General features: G+C 46.4%; 3 protein-coding genes across 5 annotated transcripts; 1 reads left to right on the top strand and 2 right to left on the bottom strand.

Annotated features, from left to right (window-relative positions):
- Positions 1–263: 263 nt before the first annotated feature.
- On the bottom strand, positions 264–10,494 carry ehmt2 (euchromatic histone-lysine N-methyltransferase 2). 2 transcript variants are annotated; one of them, XM_053862882.1, is made up of 27 exons: positions 10,448–10,494; positions 9,277–9,346; positions 9,059–9,193; positions 8,744–8,976; positions 8,132–8,201; positions 7,973–8,049; positions 7,378–7,431; positions 7,189–7,297; positions 6,389–6,475; positions 6,144–6,280; positions 4,506–4,649; positions 4,125–4,444; positions 3,829–4,062; positions 3,439–3,521; positions 3,093–3,199; positions 2,844–2,966; positions 2,677–2,778; positions 2,487–2,591; positions 2,229–2,383; positions 1,985–2,152; positions 1,753–1,897; positions 1,611–1,688; positions 1,414–1,529; positions 1,255–1,341; positions 1,110–1,188; positions 677–852; positions 264–611 (listed from the first exon to the last, which is right to left on the bottom strand). In XM_053862882.1, exons 1-27 carry the CDS (start codon positions 10,472–10,474, stop codon positions 440–442), a joined length of 3,393 nt encoding a protein of 1,130 aa, XP_053718857.1. In that variant the 5' UTR covers positions 10,475–10,494; the 3' UTR covers positions 264–439. The 2 variants fall into 2 exon arrangements, with proteins under 2 accessions (XP_053718857.1, XP_053718858.1); XM_053862883.1 differs by having other exon boundaries at positions 6,389–6,472.
- A 48-nt stretch (positions 10,495–10,542) lies between these two features.
- LOC128757255 (zinc finger and BTB domain-containing protein 12-like) lies at positions 10,543–18,269 on the top strand. 2 transcript variants are annotated; one of them, XM_053862403.1, is made up of 5 exons: positions 10,543–10,830; positions 14,065–14,293; positions 14,370–14,564; positions 14,662–14,871; positions 15,741–18,269. In XM_053862403.1, exons 2-5 carry the CDS (start codon positions 14,090–14,092, stop codon positions 16,791–16,793), a joined length of 1,662 nt encoding a protein of 553 aa, XP_053718378.1. In that variant the 5' UTR covers positions 10,543–10,830; positions 14,065–14,089; the 3' UTR covers positions 16,794–18,269. The 2 variants fall into 2 exon arrangements, with proteins under 2 accessions (XP_053718378.1, XP_053718379.1); XM_053862404.1 differs by having other exon boundaries at positions 14,046–14,293.
- Positions 18,270–18,658: 389 nt separating this feature from the next.
- Positions 18,659–22,896, bottom strand: nelfe (negative elongation factor complex member E). The gene is made up of 11 exons (XM_053862831.1): positions 22,816–22,896; positions 22,496–22,582; positions 22,351–22,420; positions 20,308–20,453; positions 20,086–20,160; positions 19,845–19,882; positions 19,506–19,771; positions 19,295–19,439; positions 19,168–19,222; positions 18,872–18,974; positions 18,659–18,800 (listed from the first exon to the last, which is right to left on the bottom strand). The coding sequence occupies exons 2-11, from the start codon at positions 22,568–22,570 to the stop codon at positions 18,730–18,732; spliced, it is 1,044 nt and encodes a 347-aa protein (XP_053718806.1). The 5' UTR covers positions 22,571–22,582; positions 22,816–22,896; the 3' UTR covers positions 18,659–18,729.
- Between the last annotated feature and the right edge of the window lie 32 nt (positions 22,897–22,928).

Raw genomic sequence — 22,928 nt, 5'->3', positions numbered from 1 at the left:
AGATTCCACACCGGAAACGAACAACATGATTGCCTCATAGTGAGCAGTAGTCACAGCAGTTAATATGCTAGATTAAAAGGAGAAAAGGAACTTGTTTTGTCCCCTAACTGCAGGCCGTAAGAGGCCTGATGCCTTTGTCACCACAGTTGTTCTTGAGAGCTGCTTCAGGAAACATCATTGCTGTGAAGCAGCCAGGATGGTTTCAGAGGACAACAGTACAATAATACATTTTATTTTGAAATTCTCAACACTATCTGTAACAAAAAGCGTGTAAAAAAAACATGAATCCACATAAACACATAAAATCTTCAGGTCTTAAAAAAAACAGAAGTCACGAGCTGCACAATCGTTTGTGTCCAGGTGAAGCGTATTTACAGTAAACAAAGATAAATGCTGACGTCATCACACAGCCACAGAAACGCTCCTGGACCAGCTGAGGTTAAATAACTGTGGCCCCGCAGTCGTCGGCGTTGTCACCGCACGCCTCCATGCGGGCCACTCTGCTCTGCTCCAGCGCGATGGCCTCGGCCGAGTGTTTGCACTTCTCTGATCCGCACTGGCAGGTGAAGTACTTGCTCTTGATGTCCCAGAATCGGTCGCCATAGTCGAACCTGAGCAGCAAAAACACTGTCAGCGTGCTGGACCCCGACAACAACATGCTGGTCCAGTGCCTCACCCCAGCTCCTGGCCGCTAAGGATGTCTCTGGAGCTGAAGAAGGCGATGCGGGGGAAGCGCAGGTCCTGGTGCAGCATGAAGACTCGCACGGGGATGAGGTTGGGATCACACAGGTGGTTGATGAAGCGACTTATGTTGCCGTAATAACGAGCGTCGATGCAGTAGACCTCTCCATCCTCCACAAGTCAAGGAACAACACAGCACGTTAGCACCCGGAGCTAAACTAGCTACTGATATTCCCATTCTCATCTTGCATTAATGGCTACATTCTGCCACTGCAGTAGTGACAGCAGTTGAGCTTAGGAGCTCTGTCAGCTCATCTACACACACAGGGCTCTGACACTGAGGTTCAGCTCCAGCAATGACAGCACTGTTACCCATGTGTGAAGACTGACGAAGCTAACATCTAGAAGAATGAGCTCAGTCCTCTAACCTTGTTGTCCAGGTCGAACAAGTAGGAATCGTCTTCCCGCACGTCTGCCTCGGCGTCTGAAATCAACTCACCAACGTACCTGGCAGAGGAACACATCAAGAGAGTCACTTCCAAACCAAGCTGTTGACCCGGCTGAGCGCCGTACTCGCAGATGAAGCTCCCTTGCGGGATGTCCTGCAGCGCTCGAACGCCCCAGCCCATCTTCTCCGTCCTGTAGAGCTGAAGACGGACTCTACAAGGAGAGCAGCCAGTCACTCCTTGTTCGGTGGCACACAGCAGACTAGCCTGTGCGCGGAGCTCTTACTTGATACCAGCCTGGACCACTCTGTTCTTGCAGGTCCTGTAACAGGAGCACGCCATGTTGCACTCGAAGATGAGGGGAGGCTCGATCTTGTTGAACTCCTGCAGCAAGCGCTGGTCCTGAAACAAATCCTCAGATGTTTGTCGTGTCGTGTCGGTGATAATAGGGGGCAGCACTGAGCATCAGGGGCCATGTCGTACCTTGTCGTACCAGCAGCGGATGCTCAGCTGACCGCACAGGCAGTTGCTGGATGAGCAGTCGTCCGTGCAGCTGCAGTGCTGGACGAGAGAGCGTCTTTAGGTGGCAGTCTAAAACACTGGAGTTAAGGCCAGTGTCACTCACCTGCAGGTGTGTGATGTTGCGGTCGATGTTCATCGCTGACGTTTCACAGTTCTCAGACACATATTTGTAGTCAGATGGACAGCCTTCGTCGTCCACCGCGTTGACACAGGGGATGGGGACGTTCTCATAGCCCTGGGCGATGTCACTGGCGCCGCACAGCGAGACGGAAGACACGGGCTTCAACACGGACCCACGCAAACACTGGGCCCAGTCTGTGAAGGCGCCTCATTACCTGCTGACTATCTTCTCCGTGCGCAGCATGCGGTTGCTGATCCCTCGTCGTAACTTCCTGTTGATCTGCAGTGCCACCCAAACGGGGGTGTCGACTCGAGCGAGGGTCAGCGGCGTTTCGCCTTCTCTGTTCACAATGTCAATGTTGGCCCCTCGGGAGAGGAACAGCCTGCAGACGCAGATCAGGTCAAATGAGCTGAGCCTGAGATGTGAAGGGGAGTTGAAGAGGAGGGTGGTGGACTCACGTGACGCACTCCAGGAATCCCTCGCGGGCAGCGATGTGAAGCGGCGTGTCTCCGTGCATGTTGACACAGTCCAGGGAGCAGCCGGCGTTCAGCACCATCTCCGCTATGTCCACGTTCCCTGCGTACGCCGCCCAGTGGAGGCACACATTCAGCTCCTAGAGGGCGCCGTGGAGAGAAAGCGTCGTTCATTGAGTGAAATATTCTCCAGCTGCTGTAAGGGATCACACTTATTTAGCAAGGGCGAGTGTGTGAGCTCACCTTGTCGTTGATGGTGACGTTGGCCCCTCGGTTCAGCAGGGCTTCGATCACTTTGACATGTTTGTGCTCAGCAGCCCAGATGATCGGAGTCCAGCCCCCGCTGTCCTGTGACCCGCAGGGGTTTCAAAGTGAAGCCGTTATTCGTTGCGTCACCTAAGCTTTCATATTAAAGGTCAAGAGGCGGACTCACCTGAGCGTTTACATCCACCTGGCCCGTCTCCAGCAGCATGCTAACAATCTCCAGGTTTCCTTGTTTGGACGCGTGGTGAAGGCCAGTGTAACCTTCTTCCTCCTGGTGACACCACATGGATGGTAAAGGAATCTTGTCCAATGTTAGTGGCAATAAAAGGCACTTACAACATGGTAGACGGTGGCGCCGTTCTGCACCAGATAGCGAGACACTTCAGCGTGATTGTTGATGATGGCCTCCAGCAGAGGAGTCCGCGTGTCCTTGTCCTGGGCGTCCACCTGAGCCCCAGCCTGTCATCACACCCAACATTAATAGACAGTGGTTGCTTGTCTCCCCGCCTCCCGCCCTGAGTAGCTGGGACAGCCGCAGCTAGCCTGTTAAGCCAACAGGCCAGAGTCTGGTGTGGAGCCACAGACCTGGATGAGGATGTAGCACAGCTCCAGCTGTCCTCTCTGAGCCGCAGCATGAAGAGCAGAGCGTTTGTTCTGGGAGTCCGGCTGGTACGTCGGGTCAAGGCCTTCCACTGGGTGGTAGACACAAACATCAGCTGTGTTCTCACCGACAGGTTGCAGGTCATGAAGCAGGTCGAGCTACAGTGCAGCGTGAGACGAACTCTGAAGTCTCACGAGTCAATGTGTCTACTGAATGACACATTTCTAGTTTAAGTGACTTATTGCACAGTATGAAGTGACACCCTAATCTACTACCTCTGAGATGCCTGAACAATGTTCAAGAGGAAAACCCACTGGGGGCTGAACTCACTGAGCATGAGAAGAACTCTGTGCACCTCCCCTTGCTTGGCTGCTTGGTAGAGGTGTCGGGGGTGGAACCTGACCTTCTTCTTCCTAAGAACAGATCGGAACAGAGATGGTGTGAGACAAGGTGAAGACTGCACTCAAACATCACAACGGCCTGCAGACTGGTTCATATCCCACAGCATGGACACTTTGTGAACTGTCACCTCTTTTCTTCAAGAAAAACACCTTATCTCTGGTGTAAAATTCCAACATACACCACAACAGGTGACTCCACTGGGAGAGTTTATCCTCCACGGCTTCACAGCTCACCCCAGATGCTGCCTGGTGCTTATTTCCTTCCACAAGATCTGACAGCAGATTTCTAAACTGCACGCTGGTCATATGGGAAACTGACCTCTCTGACTCCTGGTTGAGGATGGCCTTCTGCAGCGCCGCCCTGCTGGGCCCAGGTGGAAGCGCACTTGGACAAACAGGTTTCCCGTTCGGCAAACAAAGAGAAGGGCCCACACTGTCCACGCCTTCTTCTGAGGCAGGAATGGTGGTGATGGTCGTGGCTAGAGCCTGCGATGTCTGCTGCTGCTCTGGCTCCACCGCAACTGTCATGAGGCCGCGGCTTCGCATTCTAGCACTAGAGGAGGATGATCAAGGTGAGCTGCGACTCACTCATCCAGTACACAACAGGTTTCTCACCTGAGGGGTCGTGCTGGCATCTTGTCGTTCTTCACCGCCCCTGTTGAGGCTGTGAGCGAGAGGGCGGAGGGAGTGTGCGGTGGCAGCGACGACGTGGTGGTGGAGGAGGCTGACATGGTGACCACTGTGGAGGCTGACGATGCCGCTGAGCAAGAGGCGGGTAGCGTGACCTCCTGAGCCTCCGAGGCGTCTTCGCCGCAATGAGGACAGAACAGCATCCCACCGGTGGCTCGACTCCGCCCCCCGCCCAACACTGTCACACAACTGCGGTGGAAACGGTGGGCGATGCTCTGGTTTGGACAGCACTCAAGAAACGTCCCCTGGAAGAACAGAAAGTGAGTCAAGAAGAAGAGTGAAAGAAGAGCCAGCACAAATACAAACCGCTATGCAGAAGTAGCCGCATCCTGGGCAGCAGTGGTGCTTGACCATGTGAGAACGGTGGACGTCACAAAGGACCATGAGGGGAATCCGACTGGACGGGCGCATGGTTTCTGCTTTCATGGTCTGGTTGGTGCAAGCCCTCAGCTGTCGGGAGATAACAAGTAAGATTGGCAAACGTGGGAAAGATCAAATGTTTCTGTGTAGTTTGAGGAAGAAACCAAAGAGATAAGGGAATCAGCAGCTCAGCCAGTAACTAGAGAACCCTGTGACCTCTGACCCAGAAGGCATCGGCACCACTGTGTGCTTATCTCAGCACCTTTTATCTATTTGACCCTCCTCGTGAATGCAATTACAAAGACAGTGGTTGCGTCAGTGAGGAAACCTGCCTGACAAACACCCGTGTCACAAGCAGGAAGTTCTTCACATGACAAACACAACTGGAAAGAATTTAAGACTGTGCTCTTGATTTGGTGTTAACGTCACCTAACATAACCACAAATGAATATTGCAATATTGAGTGAATATTGTGTGACTGATCGAAGGACTTGAACTGGAGTTTTCTTACAACAAGGCAGTACAAGGGCTCAAGCTGCAAGCTACCAGTGCTGATAGGTGTGAGTGAGCAGGAAGTCCTTGCCCTGGTACAAACATTCACATAAAACCTATGGGAGCGTAACAAATCCAAGAACAAGGAGCCGTGCTATGAGTCAAAGGGGGAAACAACCAGAACGACTGTGCCAACCACTCAGTTTCCATGGTCAGTAGGTGGTAGGTGTCACATACGTGGGAACAGTGTCTCCACCACCTTTCAGGATCAGCAAAGACATCTTAGCTCTCGTCCACGGCTCATTAATTGAATCTAACCTCAGCGTTAATATTACATCTTGGAAAAACTTCCTCACTTCCATCATCAAAACAAATCTCCCCGACATCATAAATCAGGTCAAGACACTCCAACAACCTCTGACTGAGCTGTACAGGTGCTCAGAGGTGAGGGAAGAAGACCCTACCGGTCCCCTGCACGTCTCTATCATGCTGCTGCCATCGGCAAGCGATAAAGAACACAGCTGGCTTGGAAGAATATCAACAAGAAATCATTCATTCCAAAATATGCCACATCGTGCTTATGTGTTACGTGTTGTCACATCTGATGATGCCATGTCAAAGACAATTTCTTTTTTCACTGAAGAACCAACTATAAAGTTCGATCTATCTCGTGACAACGCAACACCACAAGCTTGCTCACGTCCTTTTACACATGTTCTGCAATTCTCCTTACCCAGTTGCTCATCATGCCATAGCATGATAAACTTAAATCAATGTTTTCATGGGTTAGTGCTTTAAGTGAATAGAAATAAATCTGCGTTAAATTCAGATGACTAAACCCAGATTTCCCTAGCTAAATTACACAACACATTTGCTCTCTGTGCTCCACCTGTCTTGATTCTCCTTTTGATGTCATTCATTCATTCATGTACGACACTATCCCTTTTATATGTCCAAACCATCTGGCTTCCATGACTTCGTCTCTGAACCTCTCCACAGGAGATGACCCTCTGATATACACACTTCTGATCTTGTCCTCCCAATAACAGTCTAAATATTTTCAACTCCGACATAGACACACAGAACAAATACCTCTCCGTTGTTGCTCTCTGTGGCCATGCACTGTCTGCTGTCACCACTGCCGCCAGCGTCCACACGAGGAGCTTCCATCCTGCAGCTGCACAGAGGAAGCTCCTCCATCCTCTCCGTGTCGCCAGCCTCACTGCCCTCTGCAGAGGTTAGGTTATTGGAAACGAGTCCATTGGAATATACCACATTTTCGCTATAGAGGGTTGTCATAATATTACAATTCTGGCATGGTTGTGCTCTTAACTCACCATGATGTGGTGACAGAGTAAGACTGTCCGCGGCAGCAATGTCCAGAGCCCCCAAAGGAACCTCGGTGTAGTCCGTGGACTCACCTGCTGAGCAAAACAACACCGAGTTCAAAACCAAATTGACTTTAACACAGTAACATCACACAGAAAATACATTAGTTTTGTGTAGGTCAGCCTCATCTGTTTAAACACCAGTAAGTCAACGGGGTGATAAATCACCGCAATATCAATCTGAATTTACATAGTATGCAACATAAAGGCCTTTTTTATCGGGACATTGGGAACTATATCAACAGACAACTGATGGCTTGAGGACCCACTGGGTTCAAGTGGGCAGACATGGGTGAAAGAATATCAGACGTTAAGAGGACGCACTACAGTCCAAGAAGGGTTACCTACTCCTCAGCGACTCGGCAGTGCCACTTGGAGCAACCTCATCTCTGACCAGTCCCCATTGAGAGCATCGAGGAAGGGAATTCTTCACCCGAGAGCTCCTCGCTCCCTACTGTTCAACATCTTCATCACTTCATCCATCAATGAACGAGTAAGTTCGCTGTTCATTTGTGGGTTGGGATTCATATATTGATTTGAGATTTAGCATTTAACATACAAAAAAGTTACTAACAACAACGTTTTGCACTCGTCTAAAGTCGTAAAAATAATTGCGGCTGTATCACCTTCCACTGCGAGATATTGATGGGATCATTTTCATTTCATATAATTACATACTATTTCCTGTCTCTGTTCATTCTGATCGTTCTTCAATACATCTTATAAAAGAGAAACAAATGGAAACTCACCAGATCCTTTCAACATGTCATCTGTGCATTTCTCCACGTCCGCCTCTGGCCAGGACTGTTCGCCTGCTTTCCTACCCCTGTCAATTTTCTTCAGCTCTGGTGGAGAACACTGCAAGATTTGGTCAAAGTATCGGTCAGTGTGAAGGACTGAAAGAAGAAGACCATCATGTTGGGGAAACTGTCACTTACATGACTCGATGTGCTCTCTTGTGTGTCGTCAGCTTCCCTGCAACCATTCTTTAACTACAAGAGGAGATACACTGTACATCAAGATGTGAAATTGGTGTCTTTTCACAGCATTTTTTTGTCACTGTTTTTTTCTTCACTGCCCTCACCCCGGGGTCTATCAACATTGAATCAAATTGTGACTCGGATTTATAATGACAATCGCTAAAAATATATGTCAGCTGGAACCCAAGAAAAAAGGAACGACATAAATTCATGTGTCGCAGAGAATTGTAGAGAAGTACTTAGAAACAAGAAGAAGTCAAAGGAGGAAGAAGCTCTTGTTTGAACACCCGAAGTAGAGCCAATATTTTGGTAGCAGCCATGTGTAATTAGACTAGCATGGCTCCAGCTTGGAGACCAGCATATTGTACAGGTACGACCAAACAGGAAGATGCCCTTGTTCATCGAAACTTTTCCATTGTTTCATGCAAGGAGAGCGAAGCGAGTGACAAGAGAGGAGCTTCATCTGTGTTTAACTAATGCAAGGTTGACAAAGAAAGTTCTGCCCAGATGATCTAAACAGATGAGACTAATAATAGGCTCGATGACAACTTACAAGAATTAGAGAGTTGTGTGGAATGTTGTCAGATTTCTCCGGTGCATCTGAAACACTGAGTTTCCTCTTTTTTGCCACTGAAAAAAAACCAGACATTTTCCTTCCTCAGCACAACAGAATCCACCAGGAACCTTGGGACATGTTTCAGAAGCAACTCACCTGTTTCTGTGTCAGGAGAAGCTGCTGCACTTGATCCAGAAGGAGTGACTGGTCTTTCACTGGAGATCTTCTGCAAGAGAACGAAAAAATTGAGTCTCTAGTGTTGGATGAAGATCTCCTGTCTCAACCAGGCTTCTATTAGAACCAGAACCAGGGATACTAGGATGGACTCCTTAGACAGAGAACAGAAACCAAGAGTCCACATAGCCACAATAAGTGGCAAGTTTCCTAGTTTCATTTTGTTATAAAGAATTGGGACGGTGATTTGTGTTGTTTCTTGTGTACTTTGGGGTCTGCCTCACGTTTATGTAGCTCAGAGTCACAAAAAATAAGTTCAGGTCAGCGTATCTATCCAAGATTTTCTGAAGAGTGATTGCGCATTTCTGCAAATTACTTTAAATATAACATATTAGCATTACATTACTCACTTTTATGTTTCAGGTTATCATGCTTCTTTGTTTAAATCCATCTGATAAAGTGATAAATATAGCATTCCCTGTGATACTACCTGACTTTATTTTGTGCAATGAAAAGCACAAAACTTCAGAATGTGGCTTGTTGTTGTTTTAAATATGCCTCTTCATGGGATAGTTTTCCTTCTAGAGCACTTACCTTGGCTAAAACAGGTCTGTTCATGGTCTTGCGTGCCCGATGGACCTTCGCTGTATTCGGTGAGACGGAAGGAGAGCATGCCGTGGCAGCAGAGGAGGGTGGAGAGGAAGAAGAAGAGAGAGAAGGAGCAGATTTACTGCAACCACTGGGCCCAGAAACACTCATTTTGGCTCTGCCAGGGGATGCAACAACAGCCCCATGAGGTGACTGGTGGGGAGATGGTGTTGTTTGTTCTGTTGGCACAGAGAAGAATGAAATAGTGAGAATGATTATGAGTCACCACTTGAGAGTCACTCTTGTTACTTAAAACTTCACCTTGAGAAGGTTTAGAAGTTGGTGAGGTGACCCGAGAGCGGCTCTCTACGTCATCAGCACTGGTGCGGTTAGCCTCCAGTTCATGTGTTGATTGACAGTCAGTCGCTTTGGCCACAGCAGGTAAGTCAATATCCTCTGATGACATTAGAAAAGTAATCAATGAGTCAAGCAGATATTATTTTCCTCGGCTACAGGTTTGAAAAAGGAATAAAACATACCATCATTTACACGACTTGGTCCAGCTAATGACTCTGACTGGGTTTCTGTGTAACTTTCTTCATGAGACTCCTGAAACAAAAACACAATAATTTATTAAATATAAAAGAAAGGATTTTCTGTTTTTTCATGTTCTATAAGGAAGCACATGTTATATCATGAACACTATTAGACACACACATATATATATATATATATATATATATATATACACAGTCAACATCCATCACTATCAGTGAGCAGGACGGAATGATGGAATTGCTCCGCCATGCTGCGTACAGCATAACAGTGCTTGCGTGGGTTTCCTCTGACAGTAAAATACTCGCCTCTATCACAGCCACTGAAAACAGTTTGCCCATGAGCTACACACCTAGAGCTACAGCAGGAAACAATTAATACGAGGGCAAAGATCACATACCCTGTATAGGCTACATTTTCAACCCCTTGAATACTCTTTTTGAGAAAGTATTGGTCTCCTTTGCAGGCTGTGACAAAATCTATGGATGTATTCCTGGTTGTCTATAGATGGCACGAGATGGGCAGGAGACCTTTCCAGGGTCTCCCCTCCCTCCGACAGAAACTATGCAGAAGAGGATGAATGAATCAAAGTCCGACTCCCTTTCCCGTTTAACATCAGAGCATTGACTGTCATGAACATGGCCGAATTCAATATGACAGCCCTGTCATAAATACACGAGAATAACTTGAATTACATGAATTACTGAAAAGCCACATATTGACAAATTTAGACTTCTTCAACACCCGAAAGACAAAGTCGAGTTATTAAAAACACTGTTCTACTGAAGTTACAAATTACCAGACAAATATATTTTACACAAATCACGACAAACGTATAAATTCAGCCTCATTGTGCAAAATAACAACCAGGTCTGAAAATTGAGTGGCAGGACTGTGTGAAGAGAGGGAACTTGTTAAGGTTTAAAAACAGTAATATTCACATGAGAGAGTTCACAAACTAACAGCACACAGCATTGTTCCCAGTATGCAAAACAGTGCGAGGCTAGCGATGTTAGCCGTGTCTCTGAGTCTACAGACACAACGCTCCAAGACCAAGGATTTGAATTGATGCGTTTCTATGCTCCCCGCTCTCACTGGCGAATTCTGAAGTGCAAAGGGGTTTTCTGAAGGTTTGCTGTTTTGAATTTCAACTACCTTTGTGGTCGTCTCAGCTGCCGACATGTTTCCTTCCGTCGTCAGCGGCTACGTCCTGCGTCATCGCCGTAGCCCCGCCCACCCTTCGTCACAACTCTGGCTGGCCGCTGATCCCAGGTCAGTGTGCTGCTGACCAGCGACACATGGAAGCAGGAAAACCGACTTGAAGTCAGTTCTGTGGGCGACAGCGTTTGACCGTGGCGTTTGGACCGAGATGCTCCAGTTTTTCGCCTCCGAGCGTCTGGGGTGTCTCGCAGGCCAAAGAAAGTAACCACGGACTGCTCGAGGACACCGGGGATGTGGTGCCCGACACAGAATTAGTGGGTTTACATCAATACACGCGTTGGACAGGCCTTTGAGAGGTGGACATTGGTCAAGACGAGGTGAGTGACAGACAGCGACCGTCTGGCTGCCTGTGGCCGACTCATGCCAGCTAGCTAACCTGTAGCTAACTTTAGCAGAGGTTAGGAATCGCAAGTCTTCATTCATGAGAATCTGTCTCAACAACGGTCAGTTGGAATAACCTGTCGGTTTCACTTTAGAAACCACATCTGTCACAAAAGCAAGCACGTATCTTAGTTGTGTGTTGTTGTGTTTTGTTTTCAAGCACGCCCATGTTTGCTTATATCCGTGGACCAACAGTGAAATCAAACCGTCACTGTGTAAGAAATGAATGATCGTGATTTATTTTTTTACTAAATCGTTCTATAGCATCTATGGGATTAAAACTTAGTATTGCCGGGGGAAGTCACGTTATGAGAGTGTGGTTTGTTTTTATATGACAGAACTTCTCTTGATGTCTTGAGCGAGTGTTAGGATAGTAGGAGTGAAAACGTGGATATGTCCTGAGGAGTATTAAATCAGCTAAAGTACTATCCAGTATCTGGTCCAGTCTCTTGGATGGTTGTGTTTGCCGATGACGGAGCGAGGAGGAAGTATGAGCTGGAGTGAGGATGAATGATTGAATAGAATATTTAGGTGGGGGAAGAGTGAGCGCATGAGTTTTCTGGGTCAGTCATCCGGAGTCGTGGTTAAAGATGAAGGGAGAAGGAGGGAGTGCAGGCAGGGTGGCGACCGCTGTGACCTCATAGCAGCAGCAACCGTGAAATCCAAGCTACACACATCTTGATTTTTAGGGTTTTCTGCAGGAGACCCTGATATTGTTTATGATTTTGATGAATATAACTGAGGTATAATCTGGAGGTGTAAGACAATAAATACTGCGATACTTAATTCCGCGATACTGTATCAATGTTTTTGCTGAAATATCGCAGTGCTTGATTGTGTCACATTCTCTTGATATGTTGAGTTGTCATTATCAATAATTTCTTGGATATGCTCCTGCATTTGTGACATGTCCAATACTTTTCTTTTTGCACACTTACTTATTTTATTGAGTAAGGGAGTGAGTCATTCCTCTATTTGACTGTGAAATGTAACTGAAAGTCTAACTGGATCGTCATGATATTGTATTTCGTTATCTAATTTCTCACCTTAAATGATGGTTGTTATTACAATATATTGCTGAACTTACGCAACATATCACTCATATCTCCTCTCCTGTATCGGGCTACACATTGTATCGCAAGGTGCCTGCCAATACTCAGCCCTGGTATATTCACAGGTAGTGACCACAAAGGATCAGAGATGAGTATATCAGAATCAGATGAAAAAAAAAAAAAGTAAAAAAGTTCAGCGTTTCCGCTACATGTAAGCGATCATGGCGCTCCACCACGGCTTCAATGAGAGCCCCCATGCCTTCACAATAATGAGCTCTTTTTCAAAGATGAGATTTCAGGTGAAATATTAAAACAATGTGGAAACATTGAAACAAGCAGAAAACACAATGCATTGTGGTGGTTTTCAGCATGTTTTTAACTGAAAAATCAAACAGCCAGACGTATGAAGACACGGCCCAGTTGAGGAGGCTGCAGATTGGGAGAGATTTTTTTTTTTTTTTTCAAGAAACTGGACTTTTTATTGTCACCAATTCAATAAATGTCAAGAGTCCCCCTTCTTCTTGATACACTGCGTTCTGGTTGGGTTTTTTGTTTGTTTGTTTGTTTGTTTTTTAATCGGGGCTCTGCCACGGTTTTAAAAAATCCAGACAGAAACCCTGACGTTTTTTAGACGTTAGGGAAGCCTGATGGTTTGGACACGTGGAGAAGGGAGACAGTGTTGGGCCAAGAATGTTGGAAGTATTTGGAGGATGCAGAAGATGGACTACGGTGGATTACTAGTGTAATCAACTACATATTAACCCTGTAACAATTAACCATAGGGCAACCAAAATTCAATATTTCAGTATATTTAGGCTGAATATTGAAAAAATCCCGATATTTTTTCTGAAGAGTGCAAATGTTCAAAGTCCAAGCCAGATATGATGTCACAAGTAGTTCATTGAAAATTGCCATTTCGCAGAAGATTGGGAAAATCAAATAAAGAATAAACAGGTTTCTTCGCCTGAACATGAAAAAATGCTCAATTCTTAAAATAACAATGTAAACATAAACACAATATAACAAAGGCCTTAACTTCATCCCTGCAAAGCAAATATATAACAAGAACTGTATTACAACCCTTTTCATATAAATGCATTTAAATTGTTCCCAGAAAGTAAGAGGAGCAGTTAATAAAGAATCCACACTTCATTTCTGTTTTTATTGCAGGAAGAAGTTAGTACAAAAGGCATCCAAAAGCCCCACCCATCAAAAACCCATCATTTCCTTCGATCTTCCTAAAATCTCCTCCCCTTGCCACGTCTACTCTGCTTCATTGGTCTGGAGGACGCCTTCAGCCCGCCTCGGCTGAGAGCTTAAACTGGACCGCCTGACTGCACTCTTATAAACGCTACACTTGGAAGTTAGAATTTCTCACTGCCACTTCCTCATCAGTCCGAACAAGTTGATGTGCACAGTCCTGTCCAAGTGCTGGGTTGGTTAGAGATGAAAATACGCGGAGCTCCTGCTTTAGTTGACTGGATGGCTGCTGGTGATGGCAGACCCATGTCCCCCCTAACCAGAGGTCATTCCACCTATAGGAGAGTGTCTCGTTTATGCACCCACATAACATGTTAATAAAGATCATAACCATATGATGTGATGCAGAGCAGACATGTCTGTGCTACGGGTCCGCTCCCATTGTGACGCTTTGCTCTCAAAACCCTCGTTCACTGAGATTTCAGATGGGAGAGAACTTAAAAAGCAATCATTTAAAAATGGAGCACTGTCGTGATGAGGGACTAACTGCATCATGGATGAGAGGACTTGATTCAGATGATTCAGGAATGTTGTGTATGGACATTAGTTGCTCTTTTAAGTGGACTGGGAATATTAGAGAGATATGTGGAAAAAGGGAAATGAAACCTGCATACATACAAACTGTCTAGAACAATGCTGTCAACTGATGCTGTCGAAGACCATTGTTTTTTTTACCCCTGAACCAGCTTCCTGGCGTCTGTTGTGTCCGCCAGCACAGAATTATGTCGACAGGACCATATTGCCTCAGTTCATGTCCCTGTAGGTTGCAATGTCGATCCTACTATTATATCGATGACTGATGATGCCCAGTCCTACATAACCGTTTGTGTAATCTGTAGCTCGCTTTTCCCGTTCCAGGGGGACAAACTCGTATCCAGCCAAGATGGAGATGCTGTGCTTTCGTTTACCTGGCCACGGAGATACGACCCTGAAACACATGGATCAGTTGAGGTCCCGGCAACACTTTTGTGACATCACAATTGTGGCTAGCGACAACCAGACTTTCAAGGGCCACAAGGTGGTATTGGCTGCCTGCTCACCATTTCTGAGGGATCAGTTCCTGCTCAGTCCATCGTCAAAACTGCAGGTAGATATTGACGTCGCTGAGTCAGTGAACCTCTTGGCTGTAATGCAGACCTCACTGTTGTTTGCCCACGTTGCAGGTGTCCATGCTGTACAGCTCTACGGTTGTGTGTGATCTGCTCCAGTCCTGCTACACCGGCGTGCTCCAGTTCAATCCAGAAGAAATCGTCAACTACCTGACGGCAGCCAGCTACCTGCAGATGGAACATATAGTGGAGCGCTGCCGGGGAGCTCTGAAGAAATACATGCAGCTAAAGAACCTCACTTCACAAAAGGTATACCAAAATATGTACATTTGGTTTTCAGGTCTGCTTTTCACAGAGCACCTTTTTTTCCTTTATTTAACTGATATTGAATTGTCAACTACTGTAGGTTTTGCAAGAAGACGGGTTGTCTACCCGCCAGGCTGCCGTCAGCGGAGACAGCGATCGGACCCCTTCTGTTAGCCGCCAGTCCTCAGAGCAGCCACCCAGTCCCCTGGTTCGCTTTGTGGAAGAGGCCCATGACCCAAGAGATTTGTCTACTCAGGGCAGCGGTCAGCACAGCAGTGACAGTCCATCATATGATGAGCTGTGCATCAAGGTGGGCTTGAAATTCATCATTGGTCTTTTAGTGCGACTATCATGACAAAGTGACTCTTCTCTAACACTTGTCACTGCTGAATAAGGACATGAAGAAAAATTCAGTTGTCTTCAGTTACCAAATCTCACATAGTCAGAGTATCTTCACAACAAATACTAATGTAGAATTTTTTTATTTACCAAGTTATATTTTGTTAAAGTATAGAAATTGACCAGCTGACTATTTTGTTTGTATTTTACATTGAGAAAGTGGTCAGAAAAATGGTTGATGCGCTGTCCCCACGACTCGATTCTGGATTCTGCCTCCAACTGATCACTGGATCACTGAAGCTTTTAGAGCCGCTTGAACTAACCCATTATTAACCCGTAAAACGTAGCCATTTATCATAGGGTTAAGTCATTTGTTTGTAGTTTACTCATTCTAAAAAGTCTGTTGCAAAAGCATCCAGAGGAAATGAGATTCCCAGATTTCCAGTCTGTGAAAAAGCTGCTTGACTGAGCATGAGTGGTGCTCAAAATGTCCACTGTCTTTCAAGTGTCTCCTGCATGAGGAGGGCTTTGTACAGCCTGGCTGCAGCTTGAGAAACAAACATGATCCACTGAGCCTTCATTGCTGGATCTTCTTTCTGACCACATGTGATCTGGCACCTGCTAAATAAGATGAAGCCACCCAGGTTTCGGGGCGGCTTGAATTTTAATATAATATACACTAAATGCTGTACATTAGAGAACCACTTTGCTTTAGTGCCTTTTATTTATTACACACATTATTATGAGCCAGATCACGGTGTTGTCATTCTGTGCACCGATGTGTTGTGCACGCACACTCAAGTGAGTGTGAAACATGACTCAAGTTCTCTTCTCTTGCAGGTGAACGCATCAGATGAGGAGGAGCAGGCCGCACAAACCGACTGTGACACCTTCAGGATTTATGTCGCTGATGAACAGATGGACAGAGACAAGCACATGGCGGCCAACGATGCACCTGAAGACTATCCAGAGCCCGATGATGTTGTGCTCAGAGAAGAAGGCGAGTACGACTCCAATCCAGCCAAAGAGGACATCCGGACAGCAGATGGGTTTTTAAAAGAAGGACTTTTGGTGAATGAATTCAAGCACAGATTGCTGCCCGCTCGGAGTGGCAGAGGGAGAGGGCGGGGAAGGGGCTTCAAGAGGAGGAGGTCATCTCTGGAGAAAAGACTAGCTGGTTTAGGTCACCATGCAGACATGTGGTATATTGCAAATGCTGGGATGGCTGGTTTTGGAATGGACTTCAGTCCCGATGGGCTCAAACCTGGAGGTTTGATGTCCGTGGATCCTCCACGGTTCAGCGCGGGGGGAGAAAGGCTTTCCCCTCTGGCAACCAACAGACCCTTTTCTCTCGAAGAGTCTAGCTCTAGTGTTGGAGAGGGAACCTCTGCTCTCACTGTGGGAACGAAGGAGGGGGGGGATGAGTCTGTTGCTGTTGTGGGCTCAACATCGAGTGTAACCGGGCCTGTAATCTGTGAGCACTGTAACATGACCTTTTCCTCGGCCCATGTGCTTACCATCCACTCCTGCTCCACTCACATGCAGTTCACTTGCCCATGCTGCGGAAAGCAGTTCCACAACTCGGCCAAGCTGTCGAGACACATGATGGTACACCGTGGCTTGAACAAAACACACCAGTGCCCCCTCTGCTACAAGACCTTTACCCAGAAATCCACACTGATCGACCACATGAACCTCCACAGTGGCGAACGGCCACATCGCTGTGCCTACTGTCACGCCCGCTTCGCCCACAAACCGGCCTTACGGCGGCACCTGAAGGAGCAACATGGCAAAACAACCGGGCAAAACTCCTTACACGAGCAGGAGGAGAGGGAGAGAGCTGCGATACAGATGCAAGACGAGGAGTGTTTGGCCTCCGATCGTCTATCCTAAACTGAGAGTATAGATATATCAGCACAATGTGTAAAACAATCATGATTATTTTAATGAGCTTTTCAGTCCGCCAGTTTGGTTACGTAAAGCAAACTAGTCCATTCAGTAGTACTCAAAGTTGGGGGACGCATTGCTATGTCTGGTGGGCAGAGTTTGGGGGGGAGAAAAACAAAAGGAAAACAGAACATAATTGTTGCCACCTCAAGCGTCTTTTTTACGTGTTAATGAAGGGTCCTGTGTTGAAGCAGAACGGTTGTTTCAGTCTGTGGGCGCATGATGGACACATCGAAGCGGGAAATGAGTGACTCCACCTCAGCTGTTTAAAAACTAAAAGGCTAGTAGTTGTCTTGGGTTTTTCTCCAATTTTACTATCATTTGTCCTATTTCAGGATGTATTGTCATAGTTAAACTACAGCATGTATATAACAGAGGTTAAACTACTTTCCCTAATACTTGAAATATGAAACAAGACGCAAGGAAATATACAGATCTTGGAATTATAAAGATATATAAAGACCATTGTATTTTCCATTGTTACTTATTTGGCAAAAACTTACCACCGTAAGAGGTTGGGAACCACACTGGCGTAATTCGATGACTGAGCTTTTAGCAACAAAAAAAATGTCAGTTTCTGTGTTCAATTGAAAAACACAGTACATTTTAGTCTACAACTGGACCTGCAACCATTTCACTGTTCATCAGTGTCAAGTTTCTGTGAGTTTAACTGTGTGTTACCTCAGTCATTCCAAGTCATGGATGTGTACCAAGCTCCTCCCACTGCTAATTCCACCCATCCAACCAACTTGAACTGCCTAACTTAAATGTCCTGCCTTTACTCCGCGTGCGTGCAAACTTGGTACTTTGTTTTAGTGAGTGCCAGCGCCGCTGGCTGTTAGAAGTGTGCCGCTCATATTTGACAGCTTGATAAGGATGGGGGCTCACTTTTAGATAGAACTTCATATTCACGTTCAGCCGTCTGAACTCCAACTGGAAGTGTTCACCTAAACCAACTCATCGTGTTTCAGAAAGTGTCACAGGCCATCACAAGTCGCGCTTGAACTTCCATGGTCTCCACTGCAGTTCAAGCAAGTGCCTCTGCTCAATAATTTTCCACACAAACTTGCAGGATACTGACGTCCACTGACATTTCTGATTTTGACATCTTCTGCAACTGGGAGTGCCCATACTTGAGCCTCTTTATCATGAAGTGTAGCAGACTCATCATCACGTGAGCGGGACCTCACTCAACACTTACACTGTACTGAGGAAGGTGATGACTGGAGTCAACTTTAATTCCTACTGAAATCTTCTGAGCGTCAAACAGGCTTAAGCTTTAGACCAAATCTTGATCACTGAAAATCCTGTAACTGTTTGCCTTCCTTCTGAACTATGATCATCTTCACAAGCTTTTACCCAGTGACTGCTGTTTACAATGATGTTGGGTGTGGATATTTCATGTAAATAAAGTGTTCTCTTGTATTGACCGTTCTTTGTTTTCAAGGTGATGCATTTTATTTAAAGGAAACATGGCCCAGAACCTTAGGATTTTGAAAATTGTATCATGAAGTGGGATCATGTGAAGCTGCTGGATGTCAACAGCTTGACATGATGGATGTCCGATTGAAGTGAGCAGTTCTGGTAAAACTGTTGAGAGTGAAACCTGACAGCAGAGATTTTGTTCCAGTAAGCCAACCTCAATTTCATCACTGGAGGTTTGAGCCATCTTCTGCCAAATGTGGATCTGCACTGAAATTGATTTGCAGACATGTGGCGCTTCAGGAAGTGCATAGTTCAGACCATGATGTTTTAGGTAGTTTGAGCTGAATGAGTCAGAAACAATGGTTAACAAGATACTCCGACAGCAGTCTGACTAACAAGTCATTTAATGTAAAACAAGAACAAACACAAATACACAAACAACTGAGAACTGCTTCGGTCACAGGAAGTCACCATACACAACTTGGTTTCTCTTATCTCGGAAGGAGCCTTTGGTGCTGTTCTGGACGGCTGTGGAGGAGAGACAGAGGTCACCAACATGCCATGACTGACACCAACGTTGTCTACAGGAGAGTACTGACCCAGAGATGCCCACACAGATTTTCCAGTCGCTGCATCCAGCATGGGCTGCTTTCTGGCGATGCTGACCTTGATGTGAACATCGCCCACTGTGGTGCCATTTAGCTGTTACACAAACATCAGGGGTCTTGATGAAACATTATCAGGGAAATGTCAGGTTGTAAAATAAAAAGAATCTTCATTGATCTGTTATTTACTTGAGCCCACATTGGAGATCAGACTGATCATAATAGATCAGACAACAGACTTTTGACAATCTCGTAACAATTCTACAATCAGTACAGATGCAGGCACCAACCTCAGCGACAGCTTGATCAGCAGACTCGATCTTCTCAAATGTGATGAAGGCACAACTGCAAATATGAGTCATGTGTTTAACATCAAAGACAAGGTTTAACAGTGGAATCCGCCGTGCTGTTTCATACTTGCGCGGGCTGTCCATGGAGAGGTCAATAATGTTGCCGTGTTGGCAAAAGGCAGAGCGGAGACTGTCTTCCACCAGCCCAGCACCATAGACGTAGACCGTGTTCCCCTTCCTCACCCCTCTCTGCTCTGGATAGGAGTCTGACCCTGAAAAACAAAATGCATTGTGGCATTTGGAGCCAACTAAAAGGACAAGAGTAAATATTTACGGACTTCTGAATGGTGCATCTCTCTCTCTTTCCCGATCTGCCTCACGCTCCCGGTCCATTTCCCTGCTATGATCTCGTTCTCTGGCACGATCTCTTTCCCGGTCCCTCTCCCTCTCTCTGGGCCTTCCTCTGTCCCGGTCTCTCTCTCTATCTCTGTCCCTGTCTCGGTCCAGCTCACGGCCCCTCTCTCTGTCTCTGTCTGTGTCTTGGCTGGACGACAAGTTGCTGCTGTCGTCCTCCTCGCGGAAACGCTCGCTGGGGCTGACAAAGCTTCACAAGCAGAGAGACTTGATGAACATCACGTCTGACGGCAGAGGAACCAATGAGCGTTGTGTGTCTATACCTCTCATAAAGAGACTTCCGGTGGCCTCGCTTTCCAGACTGAAAGTCAAAAACACATGTGGTGACATCACAGATAGTTTACCCTCCAGAGTTGATGTTGACCAAAGATGGTTTTGGTGTTAGATCAGAATATCTGCTTCAGTGTGACAACACAATCAAGTCATTCACTGCCTGAACGACCGACCTCTGCTGCATGTAAACATAGGAGCTGAGTGAGTTGTCTGAAACACTCGTATACACACCTCTGTGGTATCCTCATCCGTGGAGACGCTTCTCTGGAAGGGTAAGAAAGCTGGGACCGGGCCTTTTTCTGGATCCTTGCAAAGCAAAGAATGTTAAAAAAAGAATTTCTCTTTATTTCATACTTTGCCATAGACTTGCACAAATTTATCCATTTTCAACATGGACACTGTGATTTTAAAACATGCTTCAGTCATTTGCAATTTGTTCTCTTTGACACATACTTTAAGTTTGATCTCAAGCATACGGGAGCGTTTGAATCCAGAGTTCTTGTTTTCTGACTTGATGGCACTGATGGCTCCAGACTTGATCAGCATCTTTGCCTGTTCTGTCGCTGTGGCTGTGTCAACCACCGGCTGGTCTGATAATGCTGAGAATACAAAATTGGAATGAATAATAATAATTGAGACCATGTCAAAGGTGCTCATTACAAGACCTTGCTGCACTCACCTTTCTCTTTTTATTCTGGAAGATTGACACTAAATAGCGTATAAAGTTCTTCATCTTCCTCATCTACACTCTCCTCCTCCCTCTCATTCACACGCGTGCAGTCCCACTTGGGGCTCCTCCACCAGCACCTTCCTCTCACTGCATCATCAGCAAACATCTCATGCATGAAGACTACCTAGCTGACTGTCACTACCAGTCCTACTGTCACTCCATCAGCACAACTCACAACTATCCCACCTCAATAAGTTCCGCACCATGGTCGCATGACTTCCTCATGCAGTGTCACACTTCCTCTATAGCAACTCTGTAGCGCCCTTCGCGCAGGTCAACCAGGTCATTTAGTGCGCTACAAAAGGGTCGAGCTGCAGTCAGAACACAGGTCAAACAACCTTCCAACGGACATGGGTATTAATCAGCATTGCCTCGGCTACCTTGACATGTAAAAGTTCATGGCTTCCATCAGTTCATTTACCTGACTTCAACTTTGTTTGTTGTTGTACGCTTCAAACAGATTCGGGGTTGATTTGTCAGATTGAGCCACACGTGAGTCTAGCTAAAGTTCCAGAACTGTCATCTAACTGAGCCTAGGCCTCAGCCAGTGAATGTGGCCTGATGTTGGCAGAATGTGCTGTTCTGCAAGCTGAAAACTAAACTTCACTGTGGTCATGGTCAGTTGGAACCCAAAACAGTAAGTTGCAAAATGGAGCATAATGGACCACTAGCGTCATAATGGAGACAGCGTAACAGCCGAGCTCTTCTGCATGTACAGTTCACCAGACATACTGTGAACATGTTCACATGCACTGTAGGTGTTGTTAATTCAGTCAGATGCTGTGCAAATACCACAAACAGCATCTGGGTCTCCCCTCACCTATGGTCACAAGCTTTGGGTAATGACCAAAAGGATGAGATCGCGGATACAAGCGGCTGAGATGAGTTTCCTCCGCAGGGTGACTGGGCGCACCCTTAGAGATAGGGTGAGGAGTTCGGTCATCCGGGAGGAGCTCGGGGTGGAGACGCTGCTGCTCCACATCGAGAGGAACCAGTTGAGGTTGCTCGGGCATCTGATCCGGATGCCCCCTGGACGCCTCCCTGGGGAGGTGTTCCGGGCATGTCCTACCGGGAGGAGACCCCGGGGAAGACCCAGGACTCGCTGGAGAGATTATGTCACCGGTCTGGCCTGGGAACGCCCCGGGATCCCCCGGGAGGAGCTGGAGGAGGTTTGTGCGGACCGGGAAGTTTGGGCTTCCCTGCTCCGAATGCTGCCTCCGCGACCCGACCCCGGATAAGCGGCAGAAGAAGGTGAAGGTGAATCTGGGTCTTCTAGCACCTAGCAAGGCAGCACGATTGACAGTAACCAATCTCATGATTCAATTAGCATGCGTGCACCTGGTCATCAACCCCTGATGCTCTAACTCAATATGGACTCAATAACAAAATAATTACACCGCACAAATGAGACTTTTCCGTTGAGGTCCAATCGTCCTTTCACAAATGACACACTGAGGGAGGAGAGAGAGCAGTCACGCTCTGCGGGAATCTGCATTTGCTGGCTATTTGAAAGCATCCAAATGTGAGCGTTAATATGTTCAAAATAGGGATGCTTAAACTGAAAGAGGTCTATCAAAGGCTTACTCTAGATCACACGGCACAACTCCGGGCCTGGTCTGTACGTTTCAGTGGATCAGAATAAAGCAAGGGAAAACACATTGACTACACTATTGTCCTAGGTTTGATGATGGGCTCCCTTCTTAAATATAGATGACAAATATAAATGAGGTACAAAAGGACAAGTTTGCAAGAACTGCGTCACTAACTTCGTTTCAGTCCACTCTGGTTGGTCTGGCTGGTAGAACTCTGCTTCTTCAGTGCAAGTAGAGCCTTTTTCTGAAACGCATATCGATACTGCATTACGTGAACTGAACTCCATATAGTCCAGACTGTCTGAATGACGACACTTACCTTTTTCTTAAGTTTAGCATACTTCTTTTGAAGAGCCTCTTCCTCCTCCGTCAATGAATTAGGAAACACCATCATAGCGGGACTCACCTTCGCAACAGACGCAAAAACACACATGACAATAATTCACCACAAACGAAGCACATAACAATCTGGCAACCGTTAGCTACCGATAGCTACAGCGTAAAAACACTGTGACTTAAGAAAATAAGTTAGATTTGGCATAACAAACGAATTTCCCCCGCGGTTCTATTTCATCAAATGCACACTGGGCACATCACAGCATCTCAAATACGGCAATTTTATGGTAATTATTTTCCTACCCAGCAAGTACTGTCACTACCAGATCGGCTACTCTCTGCAGAGCGCACCGACGCTTAAATATGACGTCATTACAGAGTCCGGGAAAATTCGGCGTTGACAAAACAATGTGTTC

This window comes from Synchiropus splendidus, chromosome 4, assembly GCF_027744825.2.
Source record: "Synchiropus splendidus isolate RoL2022-P1 chromosome 4, RoL_Sspl_1.0, whole genome shotgun sequence".
NCBI classification, from domain to species: domain Eukaryota; kingdom Metazoa; phylum Chordata; class Actinopteri; order Syngnathiformes; family Callionymidae; genus Synchiropus; species Synchiropus splendidus.
The sequence above is the reverse complement of the archived record's forward strand: the minus strand, read 5'-3'. Positions and strand labels throughout refer to the sequence as shown.

Coding starts and splice junctions, on each gene's coding strand:
- ehmt2 (XM_053862882.1), bottom strand. CDS start 10,474: ATGTCGGCAGCTGAGACGACCACAAAG. Junction 2,153..2,228: donor GGATTCCTGGAGTGCGTCAC/GTGAGTCCACCA, acceptor CTGCGTCTGCAG/GCTGTTCCTCTCCCGAGGGG. Junction 1,342..1,413: donor GTGGTCCAGGCTGGTATCAA/GTAAGAGCTCCG, acceptor CTCTCCTTGTAG/AGTCCGTCTTCAGCTCTACA.
- LOC128757255 (XM_053862403.1), top strand. CDS start 14,090: ATGGAGATGCTGTGCTTTCGTTTACCTGGCCACGGAGATACGACCCTG. Junction 14,294..14,369: donor GTCCATCGTCAAAACTGCAG/GTAGATATTGAC, acceptor CCCACGTTGCAG/GTGTCCATGCTGTACAGCTC. Junction 14,565..14,661: donor AGAACCTCACTTCACAAAAG/GTATACCAAAAT, acceptor CAACTACTGTAG/GTTTTGCAAGAAGACGGGTT.
- nelfe (XM_053862831.1), bottom strand. CDS start 22,570: ATGATGGTGTTTCCTAATTCATTGACGGAGGAGGAAGAGGCTCTTCAA. Junction 19,883..20,085: donor CGGATGAGGATACCACAGAG/GTGTGTATACGA, acceptor TTTGACTTTCAG/TCTGGAAAGCGAGGCCACCG. Junction 19,223..19,294: donor TCCATGGACAGCCCGCGCAA/GTATGAAACAGC, acceptor TCATATTTGCAG/TTGTGCCTTCATCACATTTG.